We start from the raw sequence: 22,714 nt of genomic DNA, 5'->3' as shown, positions 1-22,714 counted from the left end.
TTCAGTGGTGTCAAAATTTCACAGCTGAAAATAAACTTACACAGTGAACAGTTGATTGCCGTTTTCTCTTGAGTGGAACTAGAGCACTCGAGGGTTTTTTAATTACGTGTTGTGATTTGAATTGGTGAGTTTATCATCATTACTGAATGAGTTTGAGGTGTGTGGTAGATACATGAACTGTAGTTTAAGTTACTGAAGACATGCTGTCTGTGTTATTCTTTGGGGATGGCAGTGAGAGTGGGGAGACGACGGTATTAAATGCCGCTGAGAAGCAAAGCTGCAGCTCTGCCTCAGTCTGTATCAAGTTGGTTTTTTTCCGAGTCTTTTAGGCAGCTAGCTTTAGGCAACATACGTGCACACTCATGATTGGGTTCATGTAATAGTTTGATTGAAGTTAGCCTTTAGAATCTAGGTGTTTTTAAAGAAATTGTCAGGTAGGTTTTTGTTTTCTTTATGGAAGCTGGTTTGCCTATTTACTTCTGTTAACACTTGTTTCTTACATTCATTTTCTCTGGTCTAAGAGAGGGCTGTTCTGGCTTACATGGAGATCTTTTGCTTTGTCTGTACTGTCTTCTATTATTTTGAATCAACTGCATACTTATATCTCTAAAACATGAGGCTTTAAAAAAATTCTAAATATTCAATTGAGTCATTTGCTGAGTGTTTCAGTTGTGTGGTGTTTGATTATTTGCTGTTTTATTTTTCAGCATTGTCAGTGAAGCAGGAGCATCTATCTACAGCGTAAGTCCAGAAGCGTCCAAGGAAATGCCAGACCTAGACCCTAACCTAAGAAGTGCAGGTATGAAGTGTATTTCATTTTATCACCAGTTCAACATGAAGTTTAAGTCTAAGTTCTCAGACTGTACTGTTTATAATATTCAGTATAATAATAGTCGAAAGTCTAGAAAGTGAAGGTTTTGGATGTTTTCTTTCTAAACCTTAATTCTTCTGTCATTTCATGTTTGAAATCCCAGGTATGCAAATCAATGACATGATCTTCTACTACGGTCTGTCATGTAAAGGTTCTTGTGGATGTATTCCTTCAATAGGCTGGTACAGGAGAATTTATGGGGATTAACATAACCAATGAATTGCAAAACTTTCACAGCTGGACATGTCCATGCCCACAAGAGCTAGACCTTCCCTCTCCTCTCTTGTCCCTTGTCTCTAACAGTAATTAAACATTTGAAGGGCTAGAGAAAAATGTAAGAATAGAACAGATGATTTAAAGGTGTGCATTCATTGTGATCAGTTTGAAGTCTTCATGTAGCTGAATATAGTCCTCAAGAAATACTATTTAGTTTTAGTTTTTAAAAAATTGTATACTTCAGCATAAATGTTAGTGAGGTATATATAATACAGCCCAAGTTCTTAGAAATGTACAAGTGTTGCCACTGTTATAATTTCAGTGTTTGGTTAAAGAGTAGTCTTTAAAGATCAAATTCCTAGCAGCTTCGTTGGTGTCCAAATTCTATTCATGGATTTGGTTTATTGGGAGACAGCTGTAAGGGCAGGTCTGAAGTTATTTTGGATTACTTCATTTATGTATTTTTAATTTGGTGTCTTTTTCTGTTTGTTTTTATTCTAGTTTTTTATTTTCTTGTTTTACCTGCAATTTGCTGTCATACTCAATCAAATAAAGCACATTTGAAAGTGCGCAACATTCTCCTACACAAACCTTTTCCAGTCAAAATGATATTATTCTTAATTTTATTGTTAGCTTAGCAGGTTACTGGCCTGGAAATCCTGAGAAAGTTGTAGAAGTAGGTCAGCAGAAAACAGTTCTGAAATTAGGGGTATTTGGGGGTAAAACTTTCTAGGATTCCTCCCGTTCCCCTTTCCCCTTATTTCCACATGGGGAAAAAGGGATTTGTGTTAACTCAATGTTTCAAGTGCATGATTTTACAGGAATATTCTTTAAATGTCTGTATCAGCCCTTCTCTTTGCAGGACAGGCCTCTAGCTTCCTTTTTTTTTTTTTTTTTTGACTCTTTACCCCCGGCCTGTAAATGGACTCCATTGTGTTTATTTCTTCCCTGGGCCACAGGTTTTTGAATGTGTCATGGTATGACCAGAGCGAATATTAGGCATATGACATTTCTGTATTTGTGACAGATGCCACTAACTTTCCCTTGAGCCAAAGTTTTTTATGTTGCTGATACATTAAATGTGGGTTTAGAGTTGATGTAAGTGAACAGAAAAACACCGAGGAGGAGGAAATCTAACTATTAACAATATGCTTTTTCAGATGTACATGATTCTCCTTTTTTTCAGAAGTCAATTTCTGAAAATTTCACACTTTTATTCAGTGTTGTGCATCAAATACATTAAATGAAAATCAAACTTGTAATGTATGACCAATTTCAGTATTAATTATCTATTGTTCATAATTTCTTCATTGTTACTAGGAATTGCTTCAGGCATAACTTAGGTGGTGTTGCACCTCGTTTGAAAAGCATCAACAATTTTAACGTGCCGCAGCAGTACTGCAGAGTAGATAGAGATTGAAAAGGGGTAGGATAGAAAGTGAAAAATAATTGCTTAGTTCCATGGATGTCAGCTGTTATGGAACTGACAACTAGAAGTATATTTATTAAAATAGAATTTTTCTATATGTTTTAGACTTTCTTCTTGATGTCTTTTGGTGTCAATTTGTAATGAGCTGTACTAAAGCTGTGGACATTTTTTCTTTTAAGCTGAACATAATAATCTGACATAACATTAGAGGGAAATATTAACTGATGTTTGGGATTTTTTCCAAACTGTTTTTCTGGACTAGTTTTTACTTTTGTGCTTTTGATTTTCTTTTAATTTGCAGCAAACAAGAAAGTGACATGGTGTCAAAGCTGACTTGCTTTTTATTTTAATTGTTGTGTTACATCATGTCAGGTTCTGTGCTTACATGATAGCATTTACTACATTAAAGGAAGCTGACAGCTGCATGATAATGTGTGACATTTATAGTTAAAATAAAAGGTACAACTGATGTGAGATATCTGTGATCTTAACGCAGTTTGCCACTTCAACATTTTTCTCAACACAAACTTTATAGAAGGGTTTGAGGTTTTTTTGTATTACACAGGTAGGTGTCTGTCCATCAGACAGTTACATAAACGTGAAATATTAAATAATGCATATTATATGAGAGCTTACTTTCACATCTTGTGATATCTCAGTCGTATTTGCAGTGCTGTTTAACAATTGTTTGTAATAAGTTTTCACTTCATATAAAGAAATAGAAGACATCAATCCTCATAAAAATATTATCTTAATAATTTTTCCTTGGCTAAATATTATATATAGACAGAAAAATAGCAACCTTTAGCATTTCTTGGGGATGCTGACTAAATATATTAAGCCAAGAACACAAATGGTGGGGTTTTTTTTTCCCTTTGAGCTGTCTTAGAAGGTCATGGATGACATGGGTTTGTAATAAATAATTAGAAAGGTCTCATTATAAACTGATTGTGTATGTATGCACTCTAGTGGAAAGTCATCCATACAGCACTTTTAGCCAATATTGCACGTGCTTGGGGGGAAAAAAAAAATAATCATTTCTTAAACAATTTGCTGGTATCTACAGTCCAGAGAATGGAATAGGGTCTGTCCAATTTTAGAATTGTCCTCCAGAGTTGGGTACCTTCTTTCTGGCCCTAGGCAATATCGGCTCCTAATATCAGTTCTTTACATTGAACTAGGTTGTCTAAAATTTGACCAAATATGAATATTTCACGAAAGTGCAGAAGCTTCTTTTACAGAAACTGGAGTAGCAGTAAATCTTGTGGATTGGGACTCAAACTAAGTAGATAGTAAAGAACTTGATGAAACCTAGTTACTTGTGTTTGAGTAGAGTGAGAAGGTATATATCCCCTTCTGACAGCCATTGTAGGATTAATGAGCAGAACAGCTATTTCTCAGACTCACAGAGTTAGGAGATAAGGGGCTTATAGGCCAGAGCAATAAAAGGATTTCCTACTTGATAGGCTGAGGAAGTTCAGCTGCAGCAGATAAGGAGGGTTCTGCCTAGAGAACAAGCCGCTGGAGTTCAGTAACGGGTTTTTGGATGAACTTGCAATAGGGTTGTAGCCTGACAGAGAAGGGAATGCAAGGCTTCCTTGAATTCTCCTTCCCAAAAGCTGTGCCTAAGAGCAGGCTGAGGATTTGGGGTGGGAATTGTTGTAGGGGAGAGTGGGCACCATAAAAAGGGTGCTTAGCAAGCTGTCAGTGTTGATCGTCTTTGTAAAGCTTATTAATATGTGCCCTCTCGAGGCTTTGTGACTGCCTGCTCCAGGGTTAGTCAAATGGCAATAAGGGAGCTGCGAGGCTGGGTGGGTGACTGCTGTTCTGTTTCTGCCCCAGCATGTGTCCTTTGGGCACCCTCTCAGAGGAGTCTGGTATTTAATTTGGTAGTTTTCATAAAGCTGTCAAATGCCGATTTACTTGGCTGTCCTGGTCTTCTGTTGGTTTTTTTTCTTACTATTTTTTCTCCTGAGCTACCATCAGTGTAAAAACTTCCTATTTAACCTTTGGTTAGCTTTTATTCGTGGCAAGTTCAAATAGGAGTTTTTCATTGTAACTTGTCCATAAGATCTTTTGGATTACTCTAGGTCTCTGTGTTTGAGATTTGCTTATGCCTTTTTTAAATTGAAGGTCTGAATGCAAGTTTCCCTTTGCAGTAGTTGTAAATACCACGCTCAGTGAACAGTTACTTTGCCTTGCAAGTTTACCAGTAGTTCTCCTTGCCGTTAGTTGTTTTTTATTAACAGAGCTGTTGAGAAGACTGTCTTCATGTGGCATTCTTTGCATGAGTAAAAGAAAAAAAGCTAAACTCAGTGGTGACAAGCGTTCCTTGCTCAAATGGATGGACTGTGTGACAATCAATGTCGACCCGTTTTCGGCCCTGTCACTGGGCCTGTGAACTCTGGAATTAAATAGTTTTTTAAAAGTTGGTATATTCTTTGTTTTACCTCCATCTTGTCGTATAGTAGTTGGCCAAAGTTTTATTTTGTTGTGCATCTGTATTACTAATGAAAATGAGGCTTCTGGGATGAGAAATAAAATGAGTCTGTTCAGGTGTCGGTGCGCCGGCCCTGCCATGCATTCTGTTTTTTCTCTCATGTAGCGTTCCTCCGCTTCTACAGTTCCTTCTTGTTGCAAATGCTTGTTGGCTTGGACAAATTTGGCTAGACTAAATGGGAAGGCTGTGGAGGGACAGGTGAAATATACAGAAGGTGTAAGCATGTATGACTTGTGTTGAAGGATTGACAGGCAGAAATATGGAATTTATGTACTTCCTGGATACCTGGAAACTTTTTAAGGTATGGTGAGCTAGTGGTGGTTTTGTTGTTGCCCTTAGTACAAGGAGGATAAAGGATGCACCGATCATTTTGCATGTGCTCACATCAGGTTTTTTTTCATCTGCTGCCTTTCCACCTCTTGAAGTACATACCATGATGAAATTAATGTTGCTTAATAACTCTAGGAACCAGAGGAAATTGCTGAATTCTGGTGGAACAGTGGCCTGGTGGTACAAAATCTCTGTAAGAGGCAGTAGTCATGCTGGGATTTTACCCTGGTTTTGATATACGCTCAGTTGTATTAAATGAGAAATGTCTTCGTTTCATTAAATTGATGAATTACGTTTCATTTTGGGATGACTGCTCTAACAAATAAGCAATCTTTTCTTTATTTCACTATTTAGAAAGCAAAATAAAAACCTAATGCCCTTCATTGCATTGATTTATAAAAATGTAGACAAACCTGAATGCGTAGAATTCTTTAAACACAGGATGAGGTGGGAAAGGGAATTACATCTTTTCAGACATGACGTTTGTGTAAATGCTTCTTAGAAGAGATCTCTAACAATCAGAGAGCTAAACCTCTCCGATTTATTTCCCCACCTTAATGCAGTCATATGCATTTGATTTTCGATTTGCAATTCTGTGTTCAGATGCTGAAGCAAGGGCAACATACTTGGGTTGGCCTCATGCTGCAACTCCAAGAAATGCTCATTTTCTTTTCAGACATGAAGGGTCTGGTGTCCTCTGTCAAGGCCACATAGTTGTGTCACTAAATTATGAAAGCAACAAATGTAGATAAAATATTCCCTAAAGTTACTTTTCTGAAAAAATTTGGAATACTAAAAGGACAACCATGTGTGTCGCACTGCATGCACAGGTATGACCCAGTATAGAAACTGTGCTGCTTTTACAGGATGATTTCTGAGGATAAAGAAGAATCTGAGAGAGCAAAAGGTCACACGGCACAGCTTGCCTTAGCATTGTCAAATCCCATCTGCTTGTCTCCTCTCCACAGGGCAGAACACATTGGATTATTGTACACTCAAAGTTCAGCACACCACTTGCACTTTTCCTTGCAAAAGAAAGCCTTATAGGCTTCAAGGGCTTGTTAGGACTTTGAGGCTGTCATGCTATGGGGTTTTATTCCCTGGGGTGCTGTTAAAGATAGAGACATACAGTTCAGAGCTGTCATACTGGCCAGCAAGTAGAAGGTAGAGATTGGAAAAAATGTAATTTCTTTTGACTTTATCTTAAGGAAAGTAAAACAATTTGATGATTAGATGTGTGGGACATAGTGCCTTGATGTCTACTTGAGCTAATTTCTTTATCTTCTTAAAAGAGCACTACTCCCCCTTGGCTACTCCGGAGAGAAGGTCATTTTTCAAAAACTTTATTGGACAGAAGTCTTACGGTTAAACCATTCGCACTGCTTTCTAAGTGGAAGCTTCCTTCTGCAGCTAATAGTAGAGGATTGGTGCAAGTTCCACAAGTTTTCAGAAAGAGTTAGAAGAAGGGAAAGTAAGCGCTGAATTCTTATACGTTAAAACATTTTGCCTGAACCCAACCTGTTTAGTTGGGTTGTGTGCAATTACAGCAGTACAAAAATGAAATTGCATTCTGTTCCTCACCTGATGTAGTCTATAGCATTTAAGAATGAGTTTATTACATTGTTGGAAGGGAAAGATATAGTGGTTAAAAACAAAATGGGTTGTGACCAGCAGTAGGAGGTAAAGACGACTTATTACTTCTTTCCCCATAGAACCCAGTTCTCACCAATGAGCAGAAGCTCATCTGAAGCTGGGCTCTACAGTTTGAACAGAAGTTGTAGCAAATCTGGGATAATCTTAAAAAAGAGTCCATAACTGCAGGTAGCCTGGAAATGATTGGGCCTCCTACAGTCGTGCATGAACATGTGTGCCTGCATCAGGATTTTGAGATAGAAAAATGGGTTTGAATTGCCCAAAACTAGTGGCATAATGCTGCATGGGTTGTTACGCAAGTGTTGGAGATCGTTGTAGTCTTTACTTTCTTCTTGTTCTAGACAAGAATCTGACGTTTTCCAGTCTGTGCAAACTTCATGGCATGTGTGAGAGATGGTATTTAATCATGAACATCTTGCTCATCGGGACTGTATTTCCTATGCAGCTGTAGAGTCTAGCAGTAGCTAGAGTAGAGGAGTTTGATCTATAATCTGCAAGATCAAGACCCACTTAAATTCCTCTAGGCTTCTGCCTTGTTACAAAATTAAAACAGATTATTTTGAGCTAGGTGAAAACTTTTGTCTGTTTTGCATCAGTATTTCTGCTACGCTAAGAGATTTGTGTATGCATATAGCTTGTAATTGAGTGTTGTTCTCTGTACGTGTGTGAATGTTTGCAACTGATATGTAATCTTTGCATGGAGAGATGTGATGTTCACCTTGCCTGCCTCTCATTTACCTGTTATGTCCCAGATGGGTCTGAGTTCAGCAGTTGGCCTTGGCCTTCTATTTACAGAGCATCACTTGCTGCACTTCTGAACAAACTGAAAACATCCCACCAGTTCTGTCTAAAAGCGATGTCCAGAAGCAAAGTATTAGTCCAGGCTCTGGTAAATCCCATTTCCCTTAGCATTAAGGAAATTATTTAAGAGGAATAATAATAAATTCCTTTATAAAGGAATTTATTTAAGAAAATTACAAAAATTATTTACTTCCCTCCCTCTGAATGCAACTCTGTGCATGTGTGTGTCTGTGTATTTCCCTTAGAAGGCTTTGCAGCTTTGAAGCATGGAGACAGAGGAACAAGTACAACAGAGTACAAGGATGCTCTTCAAGTTAAGCAGTTTTGAGTGGCTTTAATATAGCGGTACAATGCATTACTCACCAAAGCTCCTTTTCTTATGGCAAGCGTAGGATTTTTCTGATTACTTATGAAAGGTTAATTTTTGTTGTTGATATAAATGAGTAACTGTTGTAAGTATAGAACTTAAAGTAATTTTTTACTTTGAGTAGTAACTGTAATCAATGCCCGTGGTGTTGCTGTTCAAATTGGAACCAGCAGTCTGAATGTGAAAAGTGTACTGACGATTTCTATCTTTTAAGCTGAGCAGATGGGAAAAGATTTTTCTGAATTTATACCATCCTGTAAGACTAACTCATTTCTGTGGCAGATAAATCACATCAGGCTTCAATTCAATGACTATATGTCTCCCATCTCACCTTGGATTTAAAAAAAAGTGCTATTATCTATCATACAGAAATAACTAATACTCGAAAAGTATTTTAGAGAGTGTATTTCTAAGAAAAAAAATTTACTTTAAAAGCTGCATTGTAATATTCACTTGTTGAAGTTTTCTCTATGTATTCCTTACTCCCTTTTTGTATTCAAGCCATCTCTTTTAAAGATTTTCGTAGTAAGTAAATAGAACATTGTCATTCATTATTTCATTAATCTTAGGCAAATAACGGATTATCAGTTTTATGGAGTTAAAAGTAAACTAAAATTTAACCTTTTTAAAACAAAAACCTGCTCACTTGCCACAGAAGAATTTTGGATGAAATGCAGCTGTTGGGCAGTTGCTTAAAATAAATTGCATACTTTAAACCCACCAAGAAGATATATGAGGATTCAAAACTGTGTCACAAATCCTGACCTACTGAGAAAGAATGCTTAATGAAAAGACTACTGTACGTTTCACTGTATCCTTTGCAAGGAGGGTGAAACTCAGGTCAACAGGATAGAAAGCTTCCAGGACTCAGGAAACCTGAACAATCGATCACTGAGTAAACATTATTGCAGATACTTATGGAGAGTAATTGATCTTGAACACAATAATAGGCTTTATAAAAGGATTTAAATAAGTTGTAATGTTTCCATATCTATCCTGGTATGATATATTGACAGTAATTACATATGCATTTGTGAGTTAGTCTCTGATTACCTCAATATATTATTTTTTTATTTCATTGACACTAAAGTTTCAAGCCAGACTTTTAAGGTGTAAAGGTTATTTTAAAATGGGAGGGGGGATGAGTTACTTGGATGTTATGGTAGCATGTCTCAGCAAGAACAAAATACTGAGGTTTTGTAATAAAAATACAGAATGTTCTCATTTATGACAAAATTGAGGTTGAACTAGTCATAGCCTAATAGCTTGTGGTTGCCATATATTTATTTGCAAAACACTTGTAAAACTACCCACTGCCTTCATATATGGAACCTTCACATTGTTTCAAAACCAAAACAAATGCTTCCACTAGTATGAGGTAGCTGAACTGTCATAGTTATTAACTGGGACATGGTTTTATCCTTATATAAAGACCCGTGCGTTTAAAGGAAGGAATTGGAAATCTTGGACTTTGGACCAAAAATGTTTTCTGTGTGCAGTGGCAAGCAATGTTTGAATGCCACTGTAACTGAAAGAAATTGATTTATTTTTTTTTTTTTTTTTTGCTTTTACTTTGTATGTCCATTTTCACTCTTCCCCTACCTACAGCCATTAAGCTTTTGCTTTATGGTGTGGCTCTTATGTCGAGCAGTGCAAAAGGAGAGCATTCTAATAGGCTATTGTCTCAACACATAAGTTGGCAGGCTGCCCCCAAAGCAGGCATGATACTTTATTTATAATAAATTTTGTTATGTAGTTGACAACCTTTCTAGCTGCTCTTGCACCCTAAATAGTGTGCGTATCTAATTTGGACCATAATGATTGCTTTAGATCTATTTCATTACTGAAGGGAGGCAGGTAGCCTAGTTAAGAAGTTAGCACTAATTCTGTTCTTTTTAGGCCTGGCAGCTGACATGGCCCTTGTATAGATACCATCTAGATAAATAGTTTGAAGCCTGTTTTTTGCCCCTCACTGTTGAGAGTGGGCACGTTTTTCCGTTTTTAGTCTAAAAAGATTTAGTCTGAAAACTATTATCGGTATTCTAGAGTGGAAACTCTCTCCTTTTTAATCCCTGCAAAAAATTATATCACTTGCTGTAGTCAGGACTAGTAAAAACAAAGTTGCGTGATGTGTCTGTGTGAGGAAAGTAGTCTTAATTTTAAATTTGTCATTTTGGAATTAAGAGAGATTTGATCTTTTATAGACAGGAGTGGCCAGATAATTAAGTATGTTTGAAAGTTCATGAGGGCACATCTGCTCACTAGCCATTAGGAAACAAAACCTTTTAATATAATTCCTTATTTTCTATGAAGATCAGAGGCTGAGACTGACATGACTTGTGCAGGCAACTCTTACGGAAGCTTTTCGCTCACCACACTGTCATTGCACTTCATTGCTGACAGGCAAAAATACGTAACTATCTGGTGGGTTTGTCTTGTCAAATGGCCAAAGTATGGAGTGAATCAAGACCACCAAACAGTTAAATTGCCTTTCTTACAAAATTGCGGGAAATGTCCTAATGACAAGAAAGGATTTCAGTAAATATGATTTCTGTAACCTTCTTTATTTCTTATTCCATTTCGAGGCAAAGTTCATCTGCATTGAGGTCAGAGGACCACCTAGGCCATCCTACCCCCCTCCCATCCTCCACCCTCACCCCCCAAGCTTTAAAATTTTACATGGATTTACTGTGTGGCAGCACAGTATGTTACTGGCATTCCAAGTATTGCTATAACGTTTTCTTCTTAATTGACAACTTGAAGCTTTGCATCTATTGGGTGTGCAATTCTTGTGGTGGTTTTCTAGTAGAGGGCCACGTCATCCTGAGTGTAATACTCTGATTAATACTGAATAGTTTGTTTTTTCTCATTTTACTTAGACTAGCATATTTTAAGAATGGCATCTCAAACATTTCATGTTTGGCCCTGCTGATTACTTTTGAGAAATCCGATTATCTGGTTTTGCCCTGCATGCCATCATATAATTTATTTTGTATTTGCTGGAGCAAAACTGAAGCATACCTTAATAACTGTAGAAGTGAGAATCCATTACCTGTTTCATCGTCAGTCTTCTAAAAATGCATGGTTTCTAACTATTCCTGAAATGTACCTTAAGCATATAAAGAAATTGTTTTAGGCGATACCTGTATTAGTGTAAAATAGTTTAATATTAAAAAAAAAAAACCCTTTGAAATGTATTGATTGTAATTTTTAAGGGGGAAATGTAAGACCATCAAGTTCTGCTGTCTCTGTATGGTCCATGATAGCAGACCTTGCACTTCTGCAGAGCCCTTGTGATTTCAGTAAGATTCTGCTTTATTGTAAGAGTCCAGCCACATGGATCAAATTGCCAGAGCAGAGCCTCATTGCCCCCTGAAAATATCTATCTATTGCAGTGTGCTAGTACTATAACAAAGAAGTGGGTTTGCCTGTCCGAGAGACAGTAGATGCTAATCTTGACTGAATTTGTGCTTAGAGAGAATTTGGACTTTTTCCTTATTGTGCTCTCTTTTATTTTGAATTTGAAAAGTTCTGGAATAAAATTACGGCTTTAGTGGAATTCCGCAGGTCAGCTGTCCAGCTGGTATCGGCCGCAGGAGCTGCATCCCTTAAGTCATATAACTGACTGTTATTTGATCTTCGCGCTTCGATATTGTAACTATTAGGCCTGATCCAGGAAAGCACTTAAATGTCTATGTAACTTTATGCATGTGAATAGTTTTGCTGGTTCTGGTGGGAATACCGACATGCATCTGTGCTGAAGTGCTTTCCTGGATCAGGTCCTACGCCTCCACTGGAAGCCTCCTAGGGATATGACAGCATTGTCAACCTAGCTATTATGACAAGGAGAGTCTAAATTTTACTTCTTAATTGAAGGTTCCCATGAGAAGGTTATGCTTGGAAAATTCCTGTATCAACCTATCCATGTAGTTGTCTATTTTTAAAAGATGTAATGAAAGGAGGTGCGGACAGTGAGAAATATTTGCTCTCAGCTTATCTGAAATGTAACTTGTGAAATGTGTTTTGCCATTAGGTGGGAACTAAAAGAAAATTCTCTAAAACATTGTATAGCTATTAAACAAGTTGAGTTTAAGAATGCTTGCTGAAAGATAGGTATAGTACCTACACATAGACATAAATGCATTCAGAAGAAATACATAGTTTGAAATGTTTCCTGGTTTGGACCAATACTTTCACTGGTGTTTTGTTCCCCTTTTGTTTGCTAGGTGACTAGTGATACGTACCACTAGTGTTTCAAAGTAGTTAATATGAATGATTGTTATATACAAGCATTTCTGTAGTAAGCTGTACTTGTGTAAACAATAACTGGTGTACTTACACTGGTTAACTTTTTTTTTTTTTGACAAGAAGGCGTATGTGATGGCCTTTGACTTCAGAATTTCTCTATCAGAGAGGCAGGATGTGCGTATCAGATGTCACCAGCACAGAGCTGTCTGAGCCTAGCTAGCAAACTGCCATTGTCAGCATGTGTTAAAATGGATAATAAAGGATATGATAAGTCCTTCATGACCGAGCAGTGAACTTCATGTTAACAGGGCATTTAGCAGTGCAGAACTTTAAAAGTGAAATCTCTAATGCTGTATTTAATCAATAAACTTTGCATTTGTGGTTTGAGAAGCCTACATAGCTAATAAATGCTAATAAACGTTTGGCTTCAAGTATCAATGTTTAGCCAAGTCCTTTTCTGTGATGCTATGAAGTCTTTAACACCCTGTAGTAGTGGTTGTTGTTGTTGTTTAAATTAGGAGGGCTGCAAAGATGATTAACGGACCAGAGCACCTCTCACACATGGAGAAACCAAGATAACTGGGACTGTTTGGTCTGGAGAAGAGGAGGCTTGGGGGGATCTTATGAATGTGTATAAATTCATGATGGGGAAGAATGAAGAGAGAGACAGACTGTTCTCAGTAGTGCCCACTGTCCGGATAAGAGGAAATGGATGCAAACTGAAGCACCAGAAACTTCATCTGAACACAGGAAAACACTTATTTAACTGTCAGGGTGGACAAACTCTGGAATGGATTGCCCAGACAGGTTGTGGAGTCTCCATCCAGGGAGATATTTGAAACGCAACAGGACATGATCCTGGGCAACCTGCTGTAGCTGACCCTGCTTCATCAGGGGAGTTTTGGGCAACCTCTGGGTTTGGTTTGGTTTGGTTTTGATTTGGGTTTTGTGTGGTGTGTTTTTTTGTTTTTTTTTTTTTTGAAAGACCTTTGGTCCATTTCTGGAAAGACCTTTGCAGTCCTTCCAGACACTCCTGTTCTTCAGCAGTGTTTATTTCCCTAGGTAGCATGCATGTTCTAAGAGCTGCTAAACCAGCCAGCCTGTCCTTACTTTAGTCAGGAGAAAAAAAGTTCATAAATGTAATACTGGTAGAGTGGAACTCTTCTAGTTCAGTATATATGGGAGGGAGCACAGTTGCAAATACTGAATGAAACTCAATATCTGCACAACTAGACCAAGGTTGAGAATTTACAAATTTATATTTTGCAAATAAGTATTTGTTCTGAGATTTGAGTAAGAAAGCATTTATCATTAAATACAGGCTTCAGAAATGCAGTTTTGGTTCAACGTTTAGATTTAGAAGGCCAAGCGTTCTTCCAGTGTGCTCTTAATAAGACCAGTTATGTTGCTTTGTTTTTTTCTAAACACGGATATAACGATGACAGATTGCAAATTGATGTGTTTTGGTATACAGTTTAGATTAAAGTCCAAGAACCATTTTCAAAGTGAACATTGAATTTTATAAATATGTACGTATATAATATAGACCTTAAGAAATACTATATTAGATAAATAAGTTTGTGAACAGATACTCCACTTTTTTAAAATGTTTATTTGTTTCTACATATCTGTGATTTATGGTTAAAGGATGTTTCAGAGTTTAACTTTAAGTGTTACCTGTGCATTTTGGTATGGATACAGGGGGAAAATTTAGCGTACGCAGTTCTATTTGTTAACTCTGTGGCCTGAAAAAACTTTTTTAATGTCGTGATTACAATTTGACATCTCCTTTGGTCTTTACTTGAATTACTCAATTAAAAAGTTTGATTAATGTGCATTTCATGTTCTGTGTCTAATAGTAAAAAAGGATTCTGCTATATTATTGATTATGTCCAGGTAGAAAAAGAAATTACTATGTAGAAGATTTTAAAAAAAAAAAAAAAAAAAAAAAAAAAGAGCAAAAGCAATTGCGTGATTCTGATTTTCAGGTAAAACCCATAGTTGTTTTCTAATTCTATTTTTCAGTTTCCATAGCTAGACGCGTCCAAGACCCATTAGCTGAGCTAGTGAAAATTGAGCCCAAACACATAGGAGTTGGAATGTATCAGGTAAGATAATACGTATCGTTTAATCTAAGTAATCTATCATGATATAGAGCAACACCAAAATGCTGCTTTATAATTGTCAAGTAGTTACATCTCCTTTAAACCACATTTGTAGAGTTTGATAGAATGGTAGTAAATACTTAGAAGTCATAGACTGCTGCTTTTTTAATCTCTACTTTTAACGAATGTGATTGAGACTCTGAAATGGCTGTAGCCAGATTTATAGTGTATTGAAAACATCAAACCGGACAGGTAACCTGATCTGTAAAGCCTTCTCTTTTTTTTGTATTGTTACAGCAATAGGGTTTTAGCTCTTTGTGTAAAATACAATGAGATATTGTTCCTCCATTTAGAAGCCATTAATTTGTACTGTTACATGCATTCCTTCTTAGAACTTCGTAATAAAAGCATTTGTTTTAAAGTTTTTCATTTACTAAAGCTGAATTGGAAAATGTTTGACAATTCTTATTTTTATACATGTAGGTTATTTCTGAGAAGTAACTTCTACCTTCAAAGTGTCTTTATAAACTGACCAGTATTGAGAAATGGTACATAAGTTATTTTCGTTTTATAGCATATTGGCATCCATTTGGGAGAGCATTTATGCATGTGCTTAAGTCCCACCGAATAAGAGAAGTAAAAAAAAAAATAAATAGAAAATTCAGCACATGCTTTTCTCTATATTTTTGAAGCTATAGAATGTGAGTAAATTTGGAAGGTTGGAACAGAAGTCAGAACAGAAAGCACAGAACTGTCTGGATCTGTGCTTTCAGGTTAGCATGTGAGAGTTAATGGGATAGAATGCAATTAGCAGTTTAGAATCCTTTGCTGCCACTGCTAAAGGTGGTGTGACAAAGAAAGGTGCTATGAAAAATTGCCAAGTGTTTAACCTGTTTTGTTTTATAGAACTGAGGTAAGCATTTTAGTTGGTTAAGATCTCAGTGCTGCTTTTGCCAGCCCTACTTGTATTGCCACAGACTGTAAAAATGTACTCAGGTTGCTTGCTGACTGCCAAACTTGTTAGTAAAACTAACTTTTGTAATTAATCTTTCAGTATGAACTATATCATAGTTTTTGAGGAAAAGAAATTGACAATATTTCAGTCTTTCAATGTAGTTTAACATATGTATCAGTAAAAATGTGCTTTAACAATGACAGCTATAAATCAGGGGGTGGTCATCTGGCAAAAAGAGGAGCTTCACTCTGAAGCATAGTTGGCTTCCTTACTTGTGGAGACCCACTGCTTTTATTTATAGCTATAGCAGCAATAACAACAATAATGAAAAGTGGTACAGATTTTTGTTGGTCCTTGGTATCAGGAAAAAAGTATTTAACAAAAAAATCCCACCTTGAAGTGCTATGTCAGCACTTTGAGAAGTTGGTTGCTTTTGTTAAATAAAATTTTTAAAAAATCAATTCCAAAATGGAATATTTTACTATTTGAAGTATACTGTGAATTTGCAAGTATTAGGAACTTGCATCACTGTGTCTAGAAAGTATTCATTTAGATGCACACTATCTACTACGGCCCATTGTACAAGCATACACCTAAAGCAAAAAGGCACGGAGTTGGTGGTGGTTGTATGGTTTTGGGAGCATGATATTATCAGCCAAATGTTGCAATGAACATATTGCAGCAGTTCACTACTGCCTCAGTGACTGAAGCTGGCGTCATTTACTTTGCACTGAAACAGATCAGGGCAAGTACCATGTTCCTGGCCCTTTCAGGGAAGCTTCTTGATCCACTAGATCCACTTTTATAAGTAAACATCTGACTGCATTATTTGTTCGTGTCCAATTTGGTTATATGAAACGTTTCAGAGAAATAATTCCTAAAAGCCTGGTAAAGGTAGACCTCACAAATTGTTCTTTATCAGCTACCTGCACTTTTAAGTCTCGTCGTGGTTTGGATAAATCCTCTGAGCTAGATAGACCTCGTGTCAGAATTCTTAATGATCACCACAGAAGCTGTAAGGTGCTTATTCAAAGATACAGAAATTTCTGAGGTACTAGAGCTTTATGTGACACCGTTGAAAACAAATTTGCACTCTTGAAAGCAAAGTCAGAAGCTTTGCCACCCTTTGGGTGTGGGAGGTCTCCTGTGTCAGGGAAAAGAAGAATTAAGCTGTTATGAGTTGTCTTCCTTGAGAGAGAACAGTCACTTGCTGGCATCTCGGAGGGCAGGTGTGGGAAAAGCTGGTGTGTCAAGATCAAAGACGTAACAAGCTTTTCACAGAAAAAAGTTACTTTCTTAGCCCAGTGTAAACATAAACCTAGCATTTAGGTATGACCTCTTCTTTCTTAAACACCTTGAAATTGATATTTAGGAGTTGGACAAATCCAGGTTTTGGCATTCTTGTCCTAAAGGACAGACAGCGATTAGTCCTGTGCTCAGCTTCTACTTCTTCACGCAAAGGCAGACCGAGGCTTTGTGCTGCTGCTGATGGCGGTGGGAGCCGTATAGCACAAGCAGGATGGTGGTTTCTTGAGGGATGGTTACATGCTCGCTGTGTATTGATCAAAGTGAGAGCTCCCTGAAGGAGCGGTCCTGCCTTTTCTGCTCCTCCTGCCCAAATGCCCCAGTCCTTTTTCGGTGCTGGTAATGGCTACGGGATGTCCTGGGTTGGCATAAGGGAGGAGCAGCAGCAATGCATAGCTTGGGGGAGGAGTCCAGCTGGGGCTACTGTTTTCACAGTAGCCAGAGTTTTGATTGACTTGGGACATGGCCTTTCTGTCAGTTTAAGATAGCTGGAGGTCCCAAACTATTCTACTTGAAAGGCAATGGCAGAGACATTAATTTCTCTGTCTTTTCTGGGAGTTTTTTCTCAGAGCTTGATGTGAGAGACTGGTGAAGCAGAACCTGCCTGACAAAGGCTGCAGCTTTTGTAATGGGACAGTGGCACAGGAACATTGTATGTTCAGTTGAGTCACCTCCTTGCACAGAAGCTGCTGCTGTTATCAGCAATAACCGTATTGCTACAGGAAAGATTTGACTCAGTCTTCACCAGTAAGGGCTCCTAGCCACACCGCCCAAGTTGCAAAAGGCAGAGGCAGGGACTGGGAGAATCAGGAACAGCCCAATGTAGAAGACCAGGTTCGAGACCAGCTGAGGAACATGAAGATGCACAAGTCCATTGGACCTGATGAGATTCATCCCCAGGTCCTGAGGGAAATTGTGGATGAAGTTGCCAAGCCATCTTCCATCATATCTGTGAAGTCGTGGCAGTCCAGTGAAGTTCCTGTTGACCAGAAAGGGGAGATATAACCCCCATTTTTAAAAAGCGAAAAAAGGAAGACCCGGGGAACTACAGGCTGGTCAGTCTCACCTCTGTGCCCAGCAAGATCATGGAGCAGATCCTCCTGGAAACTCTGCTAAGGCACATGGAAAATAAAGAGGTGATAGGTGACAGGGCAGCATGGTTTCACAAAGGGCAAATTGTACCTGTCAAATTTGGTGGCCTTCTATGATAGTGTTACAGCATTGGTAGATAGGGGAAGAGCAACTGACAACATCTACCTGGACTTGTGCAAAACATTTGACACTGTCCTGCACGGCATCTTTGTATCTCAATTGGAGAGACATGGATTTCACCAATGGGCCATTCGGTGGATGAGGAACTGGCTGGACAGTCGCACTCCAAGAGTTGTAGTCAACGGCTCGATGTCCAAGTGGTGACCAGTGCCAAGCAGTGTTCCTCAGGGATCGGTACCGGGACTGGTACTATTTAACATCTTTGGTGACATGTATGTTGGGATTGAGTGCACCCTCAGCAAGTTTGCTGATGACACCAAGCTGTGTGGTGTGGTTGACATGCTGGAGGGAAGGGATGCCATCCAGAGGGACCTGGAGAGGCTTGAGAGGTGGGCCTGTGTGAACCTCATGAAGTTCAACAAGGCCAAGTACAAGGTCCTGCATGTGGGCTGGGGCAATCCCATGCACAAATACAAGCTAGGTGGAGAATGGTTTGAGAGCAGCCCTGAGGAGGAAGATTTGGGGGTGTGTTGGTTGATGAGAGGCTCAACATGAGCCAGCAATGTGTGCTCACTGCCCAGAAAGCTATCTGCATCATCAGCTGCATCAGAAGTAGTGTGGCCAGTAGGCCGAGGGAGGTGATTCTCCTCCTCTACTCTCATGAGACCCCCACCTGGAGTACTGCATCCAGCTCTGGGGCCTCCAACGTAAGAAGGACATGGACCTGTTAGGGTCCAGAAGAGGGCCATGAACATGATCAGAGGGGTGGAGCCCCTCTCCCATGAAGTCAGGCTGAGAGAGTTGGGGTTGTTCAGCCTGGAGAAGGGAAGTTTCCCGGGAGACCATATAGCAGCCTTCCAGTATCTGAAGGGGGCCTACAAGAAAGCTGGAGAGGGACTTTTTAAAAGGGCATGTAGTGATAGGACAACGGGTAATGGCTTCAAACTAGAAGAGGGTAGATTTAGATTCGATATCAAGAAGAAATTTTTTCACTCTGAGGGTGGTGAGGCGTGGGAACAGGTTGCCCAGAGAAGTTGTGGAAGCTCCATCCCTGGAGGTGCTCAAGGCCAGGCTGGAGGGGGCTTTGAGCAACCTGGTCTAGTGGGGGGTGTACCTGTCCATGGCAGGGGGTTGCAACTAGATTATCTTTAAAGTACCTTCCAACTTAAACCATTCTGTGAAAGTGAAGTGATCCTGTGTTAAAACTGATGTGCACAGTATGAGGTCTCTCAAAGCCTGTGAAGTGTGTGTAACCTCCCCCCCTTTCCCAAGCACCATGCAAAGGGGTTGTGTCTGCTGTAGTTGCTGCTTCCACAGGATTTTGGATCCCTCCCATCTGGCCACTTTGTCCTTCAGGTGCATGTTCGTGAGAATATTGGTGTTTTCTAGTTTTTCTAGTGCAAGTTTTTGAAGCAGATCTGCTCATTTGGATATGGATAATTTGGGTATGGAAATACAAGTTTTCAGGTAGCAGATCTCTGGAGATTGAGTCCCATCAGTTGGGATTGTGTGTTTACCTATTTTAGATGACAAAAATAAATTGAAATATATTCTTGACCACCTGCTTTTATTCTCATTTCAAGTTATAATTCCAAGTTTATGCACTACCAAGAAAATCGGGTTTGTCAGAGAAAAATAAACAGGCCCCAAATCTAACAGGTATTTCCTTAAACAAAGAGAAGCACAACCTGATTTATTAGGGCCTCTCTCAGACCAGAATTCCAGTTGCCTAAAGGTCCTTGTCGTCTTTCATCTTTATCTCATTAGGAAAATTGTTCTTTCCTCCCAGACAGGAACCTAGCCAAAATTAATTTATCACCTTCAGGCCATATTACTATGATTTCTTCTGTAGTTGAACGTGAAGATGATGCCCAGACTCTGCCTGATAGAAAATATGTTTGCCTTGCCACCTCCCCATGCTGGTTCAAAGCTGAATTCCTATATAGGAAGAAGCAGTTAGTGTCTCAAGACTTTATTATGCTGCAAACTGAATTCTGGCTGATGAATTACTGCTGCAGTTGTAATGATCTTGGAAGATGTAGATAAGAGCTGAGAACAAAGCTGCTTCACAAAGATCGCGGTTAGGGAATTGAATTCCAGAACAAAGAAAATGAATAAAAAAAAGTAAAAAATATGCCTAAAGAAGAAAAAAAAAATCCTTCCTCTCAAATAGAAACCAAACGTTTCATAGGAGAATAAAACAGCACTAGCGTGAACTTTCTGTCCACCAGTACCCATCAAAGACAAATAGCCTCAAGTAAAAGGGGAATTGAATTAATAAACTTTTAAAAAGTCAAAATCTGGATCCGTATTGTAAGGGCAGAGAACGGAGAATTAATGCAAAGGGACTATGTTAAGTTTGATTGGTCTTATGCTATTCATTTAATTTTCAAAATCCCTGGGTGCTAACAAAACAGTAACCTCTAGGGAAAGTTGGAAAGAGCTAGGTGGAGCTCAAATTCACCTGTAGCTTAAGAAAAAAAATGTAGTGTGTGTGTGTTGAAGGATCAGAAGTTTTGACAAGTCATGTGTAATATTAAAAAAATGTGCACCATGTCTGATCTTGAAAAAGCAACATCAAATTTGGTCTTTATAATTTTTGGAGCACAAAAATCTCTTCATGTTACATTTTTGTACATGGTTACATCTTCACTGTTTAACACATTTGGAAAACTGACATCCCAAAAGGATGTAAGAGATAATGTATGTAGTTTTGTAACCTCTGAAGTGGGAGGATACTTGATTCCAGATGTAGCTGGAACATTTAGTCAAATAAATAAAATACTCTTAAGAAGCAGTTCCTTCAGGGCAGAAAAATGATTGAGCTAATTCTTGGTTTATTTCCTATATAATGCTGGAAGGTCCTGATCAAAGGAGAGTTTCATAAATCCTAATCAGAATGTCTAATAATAATTAAATTTGGAAATGCTTTTTCTGTCCCTCTTGTCCTTTTACCTCCCTGTGTTCCTCTCGTTATTGAAGGACTTCAGTTTTGCATTTGATTATTACCTGTAGGACTTTTTATTATTTCAGTTGCAATTTGGTGTGCCTTTTTAGGCTTGGGTTTCCCCTCAAAAAAGACGTGTATGTTTTATTAAATGACAATGCAACTTTAGGGAGCACTTTTGTTCAGATGCACTTCTTCCTTAATAGGACGAGTTCTGTCATAAGTATGGTATTGTGGATATAAACCAGTTTAAAATCTACAGCCAGCTAGTTAATAGCAGGGCACCTCACTGAAGTCATACCTTGGTTCCCATTGGAAAGGAGGGAGGCTTTTTTCCTTTCTCCTAGAATGCCATGAAGAATGCTCTCTGCCCTTGCAGGCCATCCCTCTGTGGGTCCTTCATTCACTTCCAAAGTGCCAAACCATACTCGTGCTGATGATGGACAGCTGGTGGGCAGCGGTGGAAGGGTGCTACTGGTCTCTCCTGCACATGGCTGAAACTGCATATAGCCCTTGTAGTTTGTTGCATTCGCTAATCTTACCCTTCATCCCTCAAAAGATGTGGGTGGCATCACTGCTGTCAAGTCTTTCTAGACCTTCAGTGGGTGCATGTCTGACAGGATGGGAATTAGAAAGGTGTGGTGTTAACCTCATTTTTGACAGTAGTAGTATTTAAAATTTTGTTAGTCTTCTGAATGCCCATCATGCAAATTATTTACTTGAGGCAAACTGACTGTATATTTAATGCTTAATAGTTACTAAATTTGGAGCTATTTGGGAGGTGAACTATAGCAACATTTTAGAAATACAGAGATCAAAGACACCTCAAGGCTATTTCTAAATACAAGAGTAAGATGAGATACAGTTGGGTCGGCCTGGTACAACTGCAGACTGAACAAACCTATGCCTTATTTCTATTTGTTGTCTTTCCTGCAGGAAAAGTGGCTTATCCCTTGCACTGCAGGTGTCTGTCAGATTGTTCTTACAAAACCCCAGCAAAGATAACTTGATAGCTTTATTTGTTAAGCCATTCTGAGGCTTAACAAACTTTAGGTATATTTCTTTACTATCTAAGCCAATATTTTGGGTAAACTAAATGTATTGTTTTTCTAATAGCTCAAACTTGAAAATTAGTGTTTAGATAGGAAGCTGCTGACATCACCACAGCTGTGAACTACTTAGTGATTGCAAACAAGAGTTATCATAACCTGAACATTGGTTGTTGCAAAGAGTCAGCATGTGGTTTAAGAAAATCTTTGTCTTTTTTTTTTCCTTCAAATAGATATACGGTTTTTAATGGTGAAATATAAGAGACTCTGTATCCTTCTTGGTATCTGAATTCGGTTACATATCCTTCACATAGTATGCTTTTATTTAATAACATGGAGCAAAGTACTGGAGCTGGCTGATTTTTCACTCAGATGTATGTTTTTCACTGAGTACTTAGGAACTTTATTTAACGGGGTTTTTTGCTTAATTGACCCATAGGGTATATGAGTAGTTAGGTGTGTTATTTGGATAGCATGGGAGAATCACTCATGTATGATGTGCAAATATGATGACACACGATGTGCAAGAGTGTCTTTTTTAAATCTCTGAGGTGTGATTGTCAGAACAACCTCAAACTTGAGCTTGCCTTATTAAGCTTATTAAAACAAATTTGTATGGGTTTGCGACTTAAGTTTTTCTGATTAAGAAAATAGGATGTCTTATTAGGTGAGCAGTGCTTTGTATTGTGTGATTCATGTGACTCCCGTGGAAATCCAGTTCAGCAG

General features: G+C 38.4%; 1 protein-coding gene across 1 annotated transcript in view; it reads left to right on the top strand.

Annotated features, from left to right (window-relative positions):
• SRBD1 (S1 RNA binding domain 1) overlaps nucleotides 1–22,714 on the top strand; it is a 124,948-nt gene that overhangs the window by 55,601 nt on the left and 46,633 nt on the right. Inside the window, exons 14-15 of the mRNA XM_009880643.1 lie at nucleotides 708–799; nucleotides 14,441–14,523. Coding sequence (XP_009878945.1) covers nucleotides 708–799; nucleotides 14,441–14,523 — 175 coding nt within the window. The remainder of the gene's footprint in view (nucleotides 1–707; nucleotides 800–14,440; nucleotides 14,524–22,714) is intronic.

This window comes from Charadrius vociferus, unplaced genomic scaffold (genome assembly GCF_000708025.1).
Source record: "Charadrius vociferus isolate BGI_N301 unplaced genomic scaffold, ASM70802v2 scaffold192, whole genome shotgun sequence".
Taxonomy (NCBI): Eukaryota; Metazoa; Chordata; class Aves; order Charadriiformes; family Charadriidae; genus Charadrius; species Charadrius vociferus.
The sequence above is the reverse complement of the archived record's forward strand: the minus strand, read 5'-3'. Positions and strand labels throughout refer to the sequence as shown.